The sequence below is a fragment of the Clavelina lepadiformis genome, chromosome 9 (genome assembly GCF_947623445.1).
Source record: "Clavelina lepadiformis chromosome 9, kaClaLepa1.1, whole genome shotgun sequence".
Classification (NCBI taxonomy): Eukaryota; Metazoa; Chordata; class Ascidiacea; order Aplousobranchia; family Clavelinidae; genus Clavelina; species Clavelina lepadiformis.
Genome location: NC_135248.1, coordinates 10,342,132 through 10,356,870, shown reverse-complemented (window position 1 = coordinate 10,356,870; position 14,739 = coordinate 10,342,132). Strand labels below are relative to the sequence as shown.

The 14,739-nt window shown below is 36.7% G+C and overlaps 2 protein-coding genes across 3 annotated transcripts; both read left to right on the top strand.

Moving 5' to 3' along the window:
- The first annotated feature begins 1 nt into the window (after position 1).
- LOC143471344 (sperm-associated antigen 7 homolog) lies at positions 2-2,272 on the top strand. Its single transcript, XM_076969801.1, has 6 exons — positions 2-146; positions 342-498; positions 735-797; positions 1,392-1,503; positions 1,696-1,855; positions 1,941-2,272. The coding sequence occupies exons 1-6, from the start codon at positions 65-67 to the stop codon at positions 2,042-2,044; spliced, it is 678 nt and encodes a 225-aa protein (XP_076825916.1). The 5' UTR covers positions 2-64; the 3' UTR covers positions 2,045-2,272.
- Positions 2,273-2,408: 136 nt separating this feature from the next.
- On the top strand, positions 2,409-11,762 carry LOC143471342 (uncharacterized). Of its 2 annotated transcripts, XM_076969799.1 has the most exons (14): positions 2,409-3,813; positions 3,911-4,507; positions 4,612-4,815; positions 5,351-5,587; positions 5,698-5,854; positions 5,939-6,011; positions 6,165-6,385; positions 7,086-7,156; positions 7,320-7,425; positions 7,558-7,977; positions 8,355-9,324; positions 9,701-10,037; positions 10,171-10,245; positions 11,104-11,762. In XM_076969799.1, exons 2-14 carry the CDS (start codon positions 3,935-3,937, stop codon positions 11,140-11,142), a joined length of 3,483 nt encoding a protein of 1,160 aa, XP_076825914.1. In that variant the 5' UTR covers positions 2,409-3,813; positions 3,911-3,934; the 3' UTR covers positions 11,143-11,762. The 2 variants fall into 2 exon arrangements, with proteins under 2 accessions (XP_076825914.1, XP_076825913.1); XM_076969798.1 differs by lacking the exon at positions 2,409-3,813 and having other exon boundaries at positions 3,848-4,507.
- Positions 11,763-14,739: the final 2,977 nt, after the last annotated feature.

Here is a 14,739-nt window from a genome sequence, read left to right as displayed (position 1 = left end):
GTTTAAGTTGTGTTTACTTGATTTTCGGAAACAGTTTTAAGATTTGTTATCAACTCAATGCAAAATGGCTGACCTTCTAGGATCCATCCTTGGTTCTATGGAAAAACCTCCAAGCGTGCCGGAAAGTGTAAGAAAAAAAGCAAAAGGTGATTTCCTTTTCAACTTAGTTATGGTTACCTTCCTGTATCTGCCATAAGAACAGCGCATTTACCATCCGGTTCATGTTTTGGAAAGCATTTGCAAGAATAATTCTTTGTTGAGCATATTGTAAGTACTTCTAATGGAACTTATTGTATTTTGTTTAATAACAATGTTTAAACTGTGTTTATTCATTTCTGCAGAGGAGGAAGCCAAACTGGAAAAACTAAAAAAGCAAAATAGGTTGCAAAAAGAAAAATTTCAGAAAGAAATACAAACAGCGATTTCAGATTTTGCCAAAAACTCCTCTGAAACAAGAAAAAGTTTGAAACCAATGAACAAGCTAGAAAGAAGCCTAGTGTAAATTTTTTCATTAGTTGTGACGTATGATTTTGAAAGGCTACTTTAGTTAAACTTGCACATTTGGCATATAATAGATAATAATTAATTTACATTTTTCCAAGTGTGTATAAAATGAAATACAAAGTACGCTTGTGAACCCAGTTGTACTATTTGATGATGTATTAATTGACTGGTTATTATGGTTTTATTGTCTTTAATGTTGAAGAGAAACAAATTTAACGATTTTATTGCAGACATGAAATGGCAGAGGAAGCAGGGTTAACATCACAAGCATTTGGTGTAGAGGAGCACGACAGGTGGGTTAGTGTTATCATAATGATTGACAGGTGCACATTTTAATTAAAATTTTGTGCTTTTCAATCAGCATAAAAATAGCACCACGACCACTGTTTTTAATTCCTTTAATGGAATATACTATTTGTAAATATTTTGAATAAATGCACGACCTGCATCGTGTTACTTAACAAGCCAGCTTTATAGAAGAAGTTGTACAAAACATCAGATGGTTCCCTTTGAAGCATACACCTAACTTGTTTTATCATTGTAGAGTTCTCTTGTCTATGCATAAGGATGTTAGTCGCAGTTAGTTGTTTATTGGGAGAGTGGTGTCCACTCCCTAATGCAGGTTCTACAGTGAAATTTCTAGTTTCACATTTTAATTTTTTCATAATGTAGTTTCATCAATTAATATCATTCGAGCCAGTTTGTGATTTTGCAATATTGTCTTCATCTACAGTGAAACAGTGCTTATTTCTTGTATTTTTTATTGGTTGCACTCATATTTTATAACAATGCCTGGTTGTTCTTTCTTTGCCATTGGTTAGGTCTATGTTGACATTGTTGCGTAACTCTTGTTATCAGTATGTGTAGTGGATATCTATGTTTGTTAGGCATGTGATGTTGTTTAAAAAAGATCATCCTCCGAGTGAAGAAGAAATCGACGCTTACAAAAGAGGAGAAATTTGGAGCAACGAGAAAGCAGAAGCGTTGAAACAGCAAAAGGTATTCGCAAAAGATCAATTGTAGCTTCATCCCGTAGTGTATTTAATGGGAAACTTGGAAACATAATCTTTAGAAAAGATAAAATTATCAACCTTAGTTTCCTTAGCTGTAATTTTGATATCAATGACAACATAATGTTTGAAAAACACATCAGTGAAACCTAAGCTGTCATCGCAATTCTATCACCGCTAGGTAGCGCAGGAAGAACGGTTAAAAGCTGATGAAAACCCAACACCGTTGGAGAAAAGTGAACCCACCTCCAATTACAAAGACAAGTACAACCACTTAATAGGCACTTCGGCCGCGAAAGATGCCGCTAGGAAGACAGAAGCTAACAAATCTTTCGGAATGGGTATATCTGCGAAACCTCACCTGTTTTGTTGGTTTGTACCAGTCGCTGAGTGTAATTTTTTTATTGCTTATTGTGATTTTTACAGTGCCCAGTCGTAATAAGCGGGATCAGCGTTCCATCGAGGAAACGCTGAACGAGATTCGAGCCAAAAAGAAACAAAAAGTTCAGTCAAACGCTGATGATCCATGACACAAAATTTTAACACAATATTGTTAAAACTTCGGTAATTTTGCCAGAGAAGCAATGTTACGTACGTTTTTGTGCTGCAGTAATTACAAATCTCTCATCTCTGGTCTTCTGACTAGCGCAAATGATTTTGGCGTTTAGATTTTGACAACCAACTTTTTAATATCAGTGTTTCTTCAATTTTTGATCTTATTTGGGTAGAATTTTTGCAATACACAGATTTGGTAGAAACAGTTTGTGATGAAATATTTGCTAAAACGCATTTTGAAAAAGATTGAGAATTAACTGTAGGCTTAAGTGTGAACAAAGCCTTTTAATACAATACTGCAAGACATGTTATCAGAAAATTTATCCTCGGACTGAGTAAAAATTTTGAACGACTCAACTCAGCGATGATTCATAATTTTTCGAGATTCGTTTACGAAGCTAGGTTTTGTGCAAGTTTCGATCTTTATTTTATTTTTTTTATTCTTGTTGCTTGAATTTTGAAATGTTTACCAGGACCAATGAATAGGAGAAGGCGTCGTTCATACCTTGGTCAAGGATATTACAACAGCAGCATCGCTGGGTACCAAACAGGGCCCATATTGTGACCCCAGCATTGGTTTTACTGCTACGTCAACGAACATAACCGATTGACATGACATTTGCTTGCAAAAAATAATTAACTTACAATGTAGTAGAAATCAGTGGTCCCATGACATACTTATGCCGTGAAAAGTAGGCAGAATTTTTATTTAGTCAAGAACGGTTTAACGAAAAGAACAAACGATTTGATAGACTGACGGACAAGTCTTATTGTTTTCAAAGGCATAAAAATAAGAGTCATTATCAAGTGCCATTTTTGTTGTAAACCTTCCTAGTCGCCCGAGGCAAAATACAGTAAAGAGAAAACACGTGTCTCGTTGTTCATGTTACCTTTGATTACTTCGAAGTTGAAAGTCTGGTTTTGTCAGACGGTAACGGTATCAAAGCATAATAACTTGAAATTTATCACCGCAAAACTGTAGGTAATAACAAACATTTCTATGTGTGACGAAAGCTTTAAGTAAAATGTAGGTACAGGACAGATAGCTTTTTATGGGTTATAATTGCCATATGTGAACGGAATATAGTTTCTTAATTCTCAGAGTAGCTTATTAAGTCGTCAAAACACTTTATAAAAGTATGCATGTCGAGTTTAGTCCAAGACAAAAGCATAAACTTTGAAGGTGACGGAAATTATACACTGATTGCTGAATATCTGCATCAGCAAATAAAAAGCAAGTTTACCCTTACTTAGACTATGTGACACAGGCTTGTCAGTTTCAATTATTCAAAGAAAACCTTTGGGTTTTCAAATGTTGGAAGAAAAAGTAATAGACTTTGATGATGGCTAGTCAGCATGGCTTGTGACTGCGGCTTTGTTACGATATTTTTCAGGATTGTCAGATTTTTGGGCATAAGCGATTTTTTAATCTTATTTTTGATATTCAAGTTTGTTTAAGGAGCCACGTCAGTTGATGAGCTTGTGTGATTATAATTTGCTTTCGTCACGTAATTGCTATGCAATTATATGTTGGTAACACACTATGTTACGTGGTTGAGAATTCCTATAATAATTAATCTTTACCACTTTGTTACAAAGATAGCATATTGAAAAAAACTAAGCTTGTAGGTTATACAGTATAGTTCAGGACCAAACCAGATACGTTCTTTGAGTTTGGATTAGACGGATTTTCTTAAATACGACTGGAAGGTGGATTTTGGATCACAACTTACAGTTGTCACAGGCTAGTAGTGCTTTTCATTTAACCATTCATTATGAAAACTGTATGGTATATCCTTTTATAGGAGGTTAGCATTCGTTTAAGTTAAGGTTATGAATAGGTAACACCATTAACAACCGGAAGTATGAAATTAACAATGAAAAAGAAGAAAAAGAAAGAAGTAGTTAAAGAGTTTGATCCGAAAGTAAAGAAGAAAGTAAAACGAAAGCGCGATGCTTCGTCGAAAAGTACATCAAAGACAAGAGGAAAAAGGAAAAAGCGCGGAAAATCTTCTAAGGGTCTGAAGAGCGGGAAAAGAAACTCAAAAGGGAGTGAAAAAACCAATACCAGTAGAACCGCTTCCATAGAGAGTCGGATATCAGGAAGGAGCACGTCAAATGCAAGCGGTCTATCGGAAACAAGTTCAACAAGAGACTTATCGGAAGCAGGAGTCTCAAGAGGAAGTGTAGGATCTAGCGAAAGAGGAAGATCTCGTGATAGACGAAAGACCGCCAAAGAATCCCATTCCACTTTACCTCCACGCGATGAAAGCCTGGGTTCCGTTAGCTTTGGAGGGTCTTCCATTATTGATGTAGATGAAGAAAGTTTTGATAGACCATGGTTTAAGGAAAATCCAAGTCATAAACCCATCGTCTATTCTTGCTGTGGATTTTGCAGTCTCGGTGCTGGAAGTTTGTCTACGGGGATCTTGTACATAGTGTGTATATTATGGTTGGCTTTAAGTTCGTTTGTTGAATTTATTTACTATTAAGTAATTAATCTTATAGCACAGATGTGAAATTCTTAATGTTTTTTTTTCAGGGATTTTGTGTTGGATTTTTAGTATATCGAGTCGAAGAGTTTAAGAGAAGTACAAAAGAAAGACCTGAATTCATCTGGAATTCGGATGCAATTATTTATAAAAATCTCTGGAACATTATCCTAATTGGAGGAATGGCATTTGCCTCTCTTTCAATGCTGGGAGCAATCGTGCTTCTTCTAGCTTCGTGTGTGTTTGGTCAAAAGGTAAATATTCTACGAATGCATAACAATTTGTGCATGATCCGGCTGATGTAGTATACAAGAGCGGATCAGCGTGATGGTTCTATTAGGTTGGGTTTTCAGGCTCATTAAATATGTTGCAGGAAGACCCCTTTCTGCTTTTACCAATATAGCCTACCACTGTGCTTTCACAGAATACGCAACATAACTTTACTTTTGCGTCAAATTTAAGTCGTTTTGAGCAAATCTAAAACTTTTGTTAGCAAATTAGTTATAAATTTTTTGAAGCACATTAACTATTAAACGCCATTGGTTTAAGTAGCATAGCTATGCAGACGTAGCAAAATATTATTATATACTGTGAAATAAACAAACAGTATTTAGATTGTAAAACGTATTTAACTTCGACATTTGTTCAATTCCTATTAAATCAATCCACTAAGTTTAATTGTCGTACCACTTTGACCACTTTTAAAATTATACGTTATTGACCTGGTTTGATTGATCGGCAGAATGTAATTGATTGATCCGATGGCAATTATTCATATCTTCAATTTAGGAGCATTATAAAAAAATGCGACGAGCTGTGATTGTTTGGTCGGTTTTGACCGCTATTGGGCTTGTGTTCAACATTATCGAAGCAGTTTACATCACAATTTTGCCTTACCTGGAATTTGACGAATTTCGGGATCAAAGCACCGACAACATCAACAGTGTGCGATATTTTTACAACAAAGAAATAGCTGGGAATCTACCAAAAGCTTGGGCCCTAACCGGAATCTACTTAATATTTTTTGTAAGTTTTTGTTTACCCATGGAAATAAATTTTGCGGTGCGAAACTGTCCCTGCTGCTGTCATGCATTTCAAAATTATTTTTAGCGACAACATGTCATGTCTTTTCGTAGGTATATCTAGTCATAGTTCTTGTGTCATACCTTCGGCTTCTTAAGTACGAGAGCGCTCCAAAAGTTGGGGTGGACCCTAAGAAAGGTGACGGTAAAACTGGGTCTTACAATGATGGATTGAGTGCTCCTCCGAGCATGCAGTCAGTGCTTCAATCAAGTGAGGTTTTAAAGATAATGATTCTAATTTTTATGAGAAAATTGTGATATGTAAATCAAGTGACAATGATGTCGTCAAATACAGGTAGACGATCTTCTAACAGCACGCTCAGAAAAACGCTGAGGACTCCAAATGAAAACAGACCGCAGGTTCCGAGGTAAAAATGGAATTCAGCTCATTACATCTTTTCTTTGTCAATGAGGCTTACGATGTAATGTGGACAAATTAAAACATTTATCAAGAAGTTTTCATCGCTTTACCTAAAAGCAAACATTTCAGACAGCGTGCTTAATAAGCATCATATTCACAGTAGGTCCATGGGTAGCCGGACGAATTCCCAACCTTCCCTCGACGGTGGCATTACATTTACTGCAGGTGGCGGTACCTATGTAAACTGGCCAACTTTTGACGACACCCATTCTCAAGATTCTGCCTTAGGCCGTTCTCCAGTCGACGAAATACATAACAACGATGCAGAATCGCTGTCTTCTTCTGCTGTTTACGACCTGCCGCCAACTAACGTTTACGACGGTGAGAAGATTTCTAGGTTGTTTTGTGCTGTCACTTGTTTGTTTATTGAGCACATGGAATGAGTTTATCACTATTCAATGGTGGTCAAAGTAACTACATAAGTATAGAAGTATTGTTACACCCGAAACAACTTACTTCACTACAAGTAGAAGTATTGCTGCAAACCAATCAAGTATGAAGTAGAAAGTAGCACATTTCATATTTCTCAAGTAAGAAGTAGTTATCGATCTAAAGTATGAGGTTGTGAAAGCACAAATTACCAAAAGCTTGCTAAAAGCAACACAAGTGCAGGAAAATGCATAAATTTATGAAGCTAAATAGTTTTACACATACTTTTTTCCTTCGCCAGACCATTGTTACGTAAAAATCAAGTTGTAGACTGTATATAAACGCTTTCTGCAGATGTGATCGCAAATGAAAATTACTGCAAATTATCTTCAAACTAAAACTGTAAAACACTAACTACGTTCTACTTCAGCATTTGGTAAACCTACTCAAGTACGATACTTTGGCCTAAAAACTACTTAAGTAGAAGTAAAAGTACCCATAAACAGAACTTGTTAAGTAAGTAGACAAAGTAGAAGAAATCTACTTAAGTAAAACTACTTCGTTACTGATCACCACTCTCAGTATTCTTGATCCAGCTTAGACGTGTCCCGGGATAAATCTTTTTCAACTGACAGGTAGTTTTTTTCTTTAGAAACACCTGTATATGATCAGAGAATTGATGAAACTCAGCCTCGACTTCCAGTAGGCGACAAGAAGAACAAGGCATGCTATATATACTTATACTTTTAACAAAGCTGTTTTTTCAAATTTTTATAATGTAAGTCTCGCGTTAGATTTTATATTTCAAGTAACGACTATACTTTGAAAATACAATCGTTCAGCTCAAGTTCAGTTTAAAATGTTCTTAAAACTTGACAAATTTTAGGTCGAAGCTTTAAGACAAAGAGCAGACGCTGCCCTCGAACTGACGAACTCTTTTCATAGTGACAGAGACAGAGACAGAGATATTTCTACACTATCTTCTGGAGCGGGTAAATTAGAACAACGAATTGGATAACGCCTAAGTTTTTGAGAAAGATTGTGGTTGCTGTGATTTCAAGATCAGTATGAAACCATCTGTGGTTTTAAATAGTAGGGTAATATGCCAAGTTTTATGCCAACAGGTTTGCCAAAGTCTTTCAATTTTACTCCTGTGCCAAGTTCTGAAACGTACAGCAGAACATCCACTCATCGTTCCAATTCTTTTACTTCAAAATCAAACAGCTTAAAAACTGAAAAACCTCCTTCATCTTCTGCAAAGAAAAAAGAGGATGATTCCAAGCCTGAAGTTGATCCAGACAGCGTGACCAAGTTCTTTAAGCATCTTGGCGACGAACAGTCATCCAGCAATCCGTTAGAAGAAATGTTTCGTCTCTTCGGAGGAGATTTGTGCAACCAACATCCGGAAAACTGCGAAAGATATTTAAAATCCTACAAAGACGTACGTTCGAAAACGAGTAATATCACTTCCATGAGAGACCAATACGAGTTTGAAAATCTTGGAGGAAATGCCCTACCTCCGTTGAGAAAGCAATTTCCCATGGGTGAGATTACTTCGAGGATCTAACATTGAAAGTTAGAAAAGGGTCTGCGTGGCTTCGTATGACTTTTTATTTTATGAACATTACCGAAAATCAAAAATTAATAAATCGACTTGTTTGATTTAAATTATAACTTATTGAAAAATAACAATCGCTGAGAAACGTTCACAGCTGTAACTTACATTACTAATTAGGCTACTAGTTTTGGATTTGTGTAAACATATTCTAGCCAGGATATGTTAGCCTATTATGATCGTTTGTAAATTTACTAGACCATGTCAACTTCTATCACATCTAGTTGGACAACGAACATTTGCTGATTTTTAAAACTTTTTTTGAAAGGCAAAGACGTTTTTCAAATGATTAATTATTTCTTTTAGATCGGAATCCCTACAAGATTAACACAGCATCGATTTACAGCGACACCACCCCTTTTCCCGATCTTCCGTCTCGCGCTCCTCGAGCCGAGCCGTTGTACCCACCATTGCGTCCTCTGGAGTATCCCAAACTCCCACCAAGGGATGACCCTACCAATCTTCGTCCATTTCTTGCTCGACACAAGCCGCTTTCGGATGCTCAAAGGCCTTCTACGCGAGGATCAGGGTCGAAGTTTTTGTCCGACCGACACCGCTCTTATCAGTCCCAGTATTCTACGTTGCCATCCGCACAAAATATTTACTATGACGATCGATGCAGTACCTGTTACGGTGACTATTTTTACGGAGACTATGGAAGCTATTATTCCTACTATGGTTATTGTCCGCCGCCGCCGTCCAATTGCCCTCCCCCAGTTTATAATTCGAGAGAAACAACAAGGTCAAAACCGCCATCATACAACCCTGGTTCGAGTCAGTTTTCGGTGATGTCCGACTTACGGCGTCCTAGCACCACAAGTGCTACGCCAACCTGGTTTCCTGTCAATGTTGAAAATGATTACTCCGTCTATCTTGCCGAAGATGAACACTTTGGATCGAAGAGGAGTCGCAGCCTCCCCAATTTGACTGAACCTTTAAGCGGTGGAAAATCTTCAAGAGCGAACAGCAACTTTGACTCAGGAAAGCCCATGGCGCCAGAATTCACCCTACCGTCGCCCCGCCAAACCAGTCGCTTGGGTCGATCTACATCCTGGACAAGTTCTTTCATTCAACCATATGAACGTAATAAATCGCAAGGAAGGCGACCATCTTTGAGGTCGAGGTCAAGTGATGGCATTCGTCAGTCCGCTAACAACTACGGCGGTTACCACACAGGAGACTTAAGAAGAAGAACTTCGCATAATACTCATCTATCAGAAAGTTCGTGGTTGGATAGACCTAGTACAAGAAACAACAACATCTCATCCACTTCCAAGTAGGCAATATATGTGGTGTATTTTCTGCTTCACTATTTGTTTCCTTTACCCTTCGCACACACTTAGGCCTACGTTTATTACAATTTACTTAGCTATTGTTAACCACAGCACTCTTTATACAGCACTCATAACTTTGCCTCAGGTCAAACATTCGCCGTGCCATTGTTTATACAAACAACAAATGGAATTTAAAATCAACATTAACGTCAAACGTTATACGCATGTGCATGTGAAGCCTGCTATTTTGACCTACTTGAACATATATTCTGAAATTTTGTGATTACTGACCTACCACCTAGAGTTTGTCTATGTGCGCGCTCTAAAGATTAAGTTTTGTAATTAGCATTAAAACACCATATCTTTCTTTTGTTTAAGTCTACCACCAAGGCTTCCGCCCAGGCTCCCAAGCAGAGACAGCGTTCCCACCGCAGACATGGGCAGCTCCTGCACCTTCTTCTTCGATGACTCCCTACACGGTGGAAGAGCGTCTTCCAGACCTTCTCAAACTCTCTCTCGGAATCCTTCTAGCACTAACTCCCACGCCACCTCCTTTAGACTTCCCTCAAGGCAGACTTCAAAATCTAGCAACCCTTACCCGGACAAACATATTGGATTGAAGGCGCCACCTAGCTCGATTTTACGCACACAGGAATTATCGGTTCATGGCAGTAGAGCGTTAGTTCCATTTGAAAGGAAAATTTCATCTGACAGGGTAAATTTGTGTATTTTTTGAACGAGGTTTTGGTTAAAATTTTAATGTTTAGGATTTGATTGTAATATATTTTTCGGAAATATTTGACGTTTAACATTACATAATCGAGGCTGAACTCAGGAACATTTTTCAGAGCAATCAAAATTTGCAACGGTCAAAATCTGTTCGTTATTCTGCAAATGCTGACGTCAAACAGCCGACAAAACAGGTTAGTTTACAACACTTTACGGATATGCTATATACAAAGGTATTTCTTGATACTTAATGTACTGCATAAACAAAATATGCGTTTACTTCATAATATGCATGATGATGCAATATGACATCCCAGATTAAGCATTGGCATGTACGAATTAAATTTCAACATCGGCGGCAACACGACAATTTAAACATGTCTGATTTACATCACCTCCAATGGTTTCGTTTAATGATCAAACCATTTTTCATGATCGGATATATGTATCAGAGTAAATAAGGAAAAATTGCAAAATAAATTGTGAAAAACTGCTCGGTTTCAGAGCTATATAATTTAATTCGTCGAGAAAAAATATACCGCAGACAAAAAGTAACAACTCAAGCACAACAGGAAATTGCGATCGATTTGTTCTTAATAATTAATTGGTAACTTCTAAATTATGTTCTCATCAATTTTGACCCAAACCCTGACGAAGACTAATTTGATAATTATCCAAAATGGGAATGACTGTCACACTGGCATATACAGTTTTGTAGCACGCAAGAAGAATTAGCAGCGCAAAAATTAATATTAGGCAATAGTTGGGACATTTTTGGATAATTTTAGAGTTTTGGTTAATTTAGACATTCTAGTATATTGTATTGAATAAATTTGAAAAATATGCCAAGCATTTTCAATTAGGTCTCATATTCTGCCGCTAAAATGAAGGTATTATAGTCTCGAAAACTAGGCTATGCGATGAAAATAAAACTTGGTTTATTTGCAATTGTCGTAACCATATGCATTTGTGACGATATGCCTAGGTATTTGAAAGTAAGTTTATTTTTCACTACATGATATGTAAGAATTACATTATTAAAATATTTCCAGGTAAAATTTGGAAGCACACCCAACCTTCATGTTATTTAGATGAGATTCAACAAATCACCAACGTAGTGTTAAAGAGTCTATTCGTTATTGAAAATCATATGGAGAGATAAATTAGATTCATTTATTATCTGATTGTTCTGTGAGCTCTGGTCCCTGTTCTTTGTACTTGATTCGACAAACGTTTATAAAGAGACAAAGAGCCGAAACTCAAAACGAAAAACTTCAAAACGAAACTTTATGGCTGAGATCTGAGTAAAAGCAGTATTTGGCGATGATTTTGTTGTGGGAACCTGTTATTTTGATCTTGGTATTGTTGTCATTGAAACCGATTTACTCTCTGTTTTTTTAAATAGAGATCTTAGTTTTACATCTTACCGCAGAAACGGTCAACAACCGTTTGATGTATTTTCCTTTTTCCCAAAACCCAAAGTTTATGAAAAATGTACACTGATAGTTTTGTGCTATAACGAGTTACGCAAAGGACACTCTTATCTTTGACAAAGAACTTTTCATCACAACCACCTTTTTGCTGGACTTGTTTTTGCTTCGCAAAGCATCTTCGTTATTCCATCCGTTATTATTATTTGATTTTGAAACATTTATGTTTGCGCGATTCTAAAAGTGTCACTTTTGCGGTAAATATACTCTATACTTTTGTATGTTGGAGAAACTTGTTTTCGACAGCAACCCTTCAAGTATGAGAAAAAAATCCTTTCGTTTAGATACAAAAATGGAACCAGTCGCGTTTCAATCTTATTCAAAAACTGTCACATGTAGCAGTAGGTTAACTATACAGCCAAACAAGTAACATTTTTAGCAACTGTGAAAAACTTACCTCCTACCGACAAACAAATTTAAAAGCTATCTTGCCATGTAGCTATACCTTGATATGGATGAGCCTTACGTAGTTGCTGAAATTTTCGCAACAAATTTTCGTTTTATGTTGAGAAATTGCCGGCAGTTTTATAGTTGATTTATATAAATCGCTCGTTTTTTTTGTTCTCATCATGAATTTTAGCCGCCGGGAGATTTGAATTATTCATGGCATTTTATTTTACATTTTAAGCAATTTTGAACTATAGCCTTGTTGTTTTGTGGAAGTCTTTATATAGGTCCATCGATTCAGAACCAAAGATCGATCACACTTAAAATCATTCCAAGGTAGACCTTTGCAGATTGGCAGGATTCATCCAACAACAAAATTTTAACAAGTCTCATGACATTAAATAATCATGGTAATTTTTTTATTTTATTATAAACTCAGTTTAACACGGTAAAGTCAACATCAACTTTGTAGATAATTATAAGGTATTTAAATCGTGTGAACAGCAGCCATCATCATAATCAAAGCAAACCTTTAACTTTTTCATCAACGTTTAACGAGATTTGGCATGCAGCTACTTAAGATGTATTATAACTCGGTTCTCTGTCTGTAACTGACATTTCTGTTACAGTACATGTTGCAATCTACTCTTTTGCTTTGTTATTATTTATGCTAGCAAGAAAGAAATTTTTTCGGCAAAACTCTCTTCCTTGGCATGCTGCTGAATGCAAATCAAAATTTATTCGTTACCAAAAACGTCAGCCAAGTATCTAACATATTTCCAAATACATGTATATAGCATATCTGAGGGTAGGTATATGATGAGAAGGCTAATGTGTTGTCTACTGAAAAGATAACATTTAATTAAGTAAGGAACATCATTTGAAATGCTTTGACTAATAAAATACTATATCTTGCAGCTTTTATTAAGTCGACTTATTTTAACGAAAATGTCATACCTCAAAAGCTACATTTAAGGTTAAACGTTTTAAAATTTTCTCTGCTAATTGCAGCCAACGCACTCGTATTTTCCACCGTCGTCAAATTACGTAACGGCGACAAATCACATGTAAGAGGTTATCCCCACTATAGGCACTGTTGTTTTTTTGCAAGACGTAATTCGATATTAACCTGTTATAAAATATACTAACTTTTATGAATTAAACATATTGACGCAAATTTGCACGCAAGTGTGCGAATGACGTAATATTGCGTGCACGCATTATAAATTATACACATGCACACGGTGGCGTGCATTGTACGCGGCCAAATCAATTTTTCGTTGAAAGGACCCATAAGTCTATCGACCATTGCTGTGCAAAGTATATGACGTAGTTTGAAGTAAGACGTAAGTTGTAACAAAACTCGCACAAGAAATGGACGCATCGATTATTTGACAAATTGTAAAAATGTCTAAAAATAAAACTCACTCACCATTTGCGGTGACCGTTGGGTCTTTGTATATTTTGCCGAGCAAAATCGAACCCCGCGCACTTATCAACGCAATGATTAAATTTAACTTCACTACATTTCCTGGCAAATTCTTTTCCAATTTAATTGTAAATTCAAGTGCCCAGAAAGTTTAGAAAAAAGAAAGCCGAAAAAAGTATGACACAACTATAAAGTCATTGGTAGACAGATGCCCACAGAGAGAGTGATTCAAGAAAAGTTGCTCACATCTTGTATAGTCGACCTTTAATCGCCAAAACTGAAAGAACGAAATACGATACAAGTAATATAGTGACGGCCAATTAATTTTCATTTATTTAGTCGTCAATGTTGATGAGAAATGGGAGTTAGTATTTCTTGTGCAGCCTACTGCTTCAAATCGTTGTAGAATATACGTGCCGCCAACAGAACAACATTCGGGTCCGTTGTAACTTATAACACTGTCACTTTAAGTTAGGCTACCGCTTTGACATTTGAAAAGTCGTTAGTTTACCCGACCTATTATAATGAATAATAATAATTCGTCAGGTATGTGATGACGCCTATAGACTATAATCATGCAATAGACAGCTGACGGTCTACTGTAATAGAGGGGCGTCTGGAAATAAGTCAATATCCTGGAAAAATTAAGCAGACGTAAAACCGCAAATGTGAGGTAGCCTATGTACAATCGATGTAAGGTGAAGCGTTATCTATGTTTGTACGTTTGGCGACGCCGTCACGTCTATCCATTAATACGGTTACTTTATTTCATCAGGTCAAGGACCAAAAGCATTTCAGGCACGCAAAGACGTTCGCTGCGTAATTACAGCCATTACCGCAGCAATGATATTTATATTTATCTGGAATTTCTTGTTTGCAGTGGCATGCTTCAATGTCGTTTTGCACCGTCAGCCGTACGCATAACATTTCCATTGCTCGTTCTAATTTCTGAGGCGCTTTGGTCAAGACTTGAACCATTCATTTTTATTTCAAGCTTATTGTGTATATGTTCATAGTTAAAGCTTTACCTCGTGAAGGGAAAATGCTCAAAACAATATAACTACAGCTATTGTTATATTTAGTTACTTAAGAGCATAACTCCGGTTCATATTTTTCTACGCTGACAGACATGTTCAGAATATACGAAGTCCGCAGAAGCTACATGTATTTACTTCTGAGCGTGACGAAGGTACGCTGTCCAGTTCAGCGTCCTTTATCGACTGGGCAAGTTACTTTGTGTACTCAGGACTGGTCGGAATAGTGTTTTGACTTAAGTTTAGGAAGTGATTTGACCCGAGTAGGAATGAAAACATTCTATTGTTTTCAACGCGTTACATCGGTACTTCCACTTACAGAATGAAAAAGGTCGTGGGTAAAATGAG

Coding starts and splice junctions, on each gene's coding strand:
- LOC143471342 (XM_076969799.1), top strand. CDS start 3,935: ATGAAATTAACAATGAAAAAGAAGAAAAAGAAAGAAGTAGTTAAAGAG. Junction 5,588..5,697: donor GAATCTACTTAATATTTTTT/GTAAGTTTTTGT, acceptor GTCTTTTCGTAG/GTATATCTAGTCATAGTTCT. Junction 10,038..10,170: donor GGAAAATTTCATCTGACAGG/GTAAATTTGTGT, acceptor AACATTTTTCAG/AGCAATCAAAATTTGCAACG.
- LOC143471344 (XM_076969801.1), top strand. CDS start 65: ATGGCTGACCTTCTAGGATCCATCCTTGGTTCTATGGAAAAACCTCCA. Junction 1,504..1,695: donor AAGCGTTGAAACAGCAAAAG/GTATTCGCAAAA, acceptor TATCACCGCTAG/GTAGCGCAGGAAGAACGGTT. Junction 1,856..1,940: donor TAACAAATCTTTCGGAATGG/GTATATCTGCGA, acceptor TGATTTTTACAG/TGCCCAGTCGTAATAAGCGG.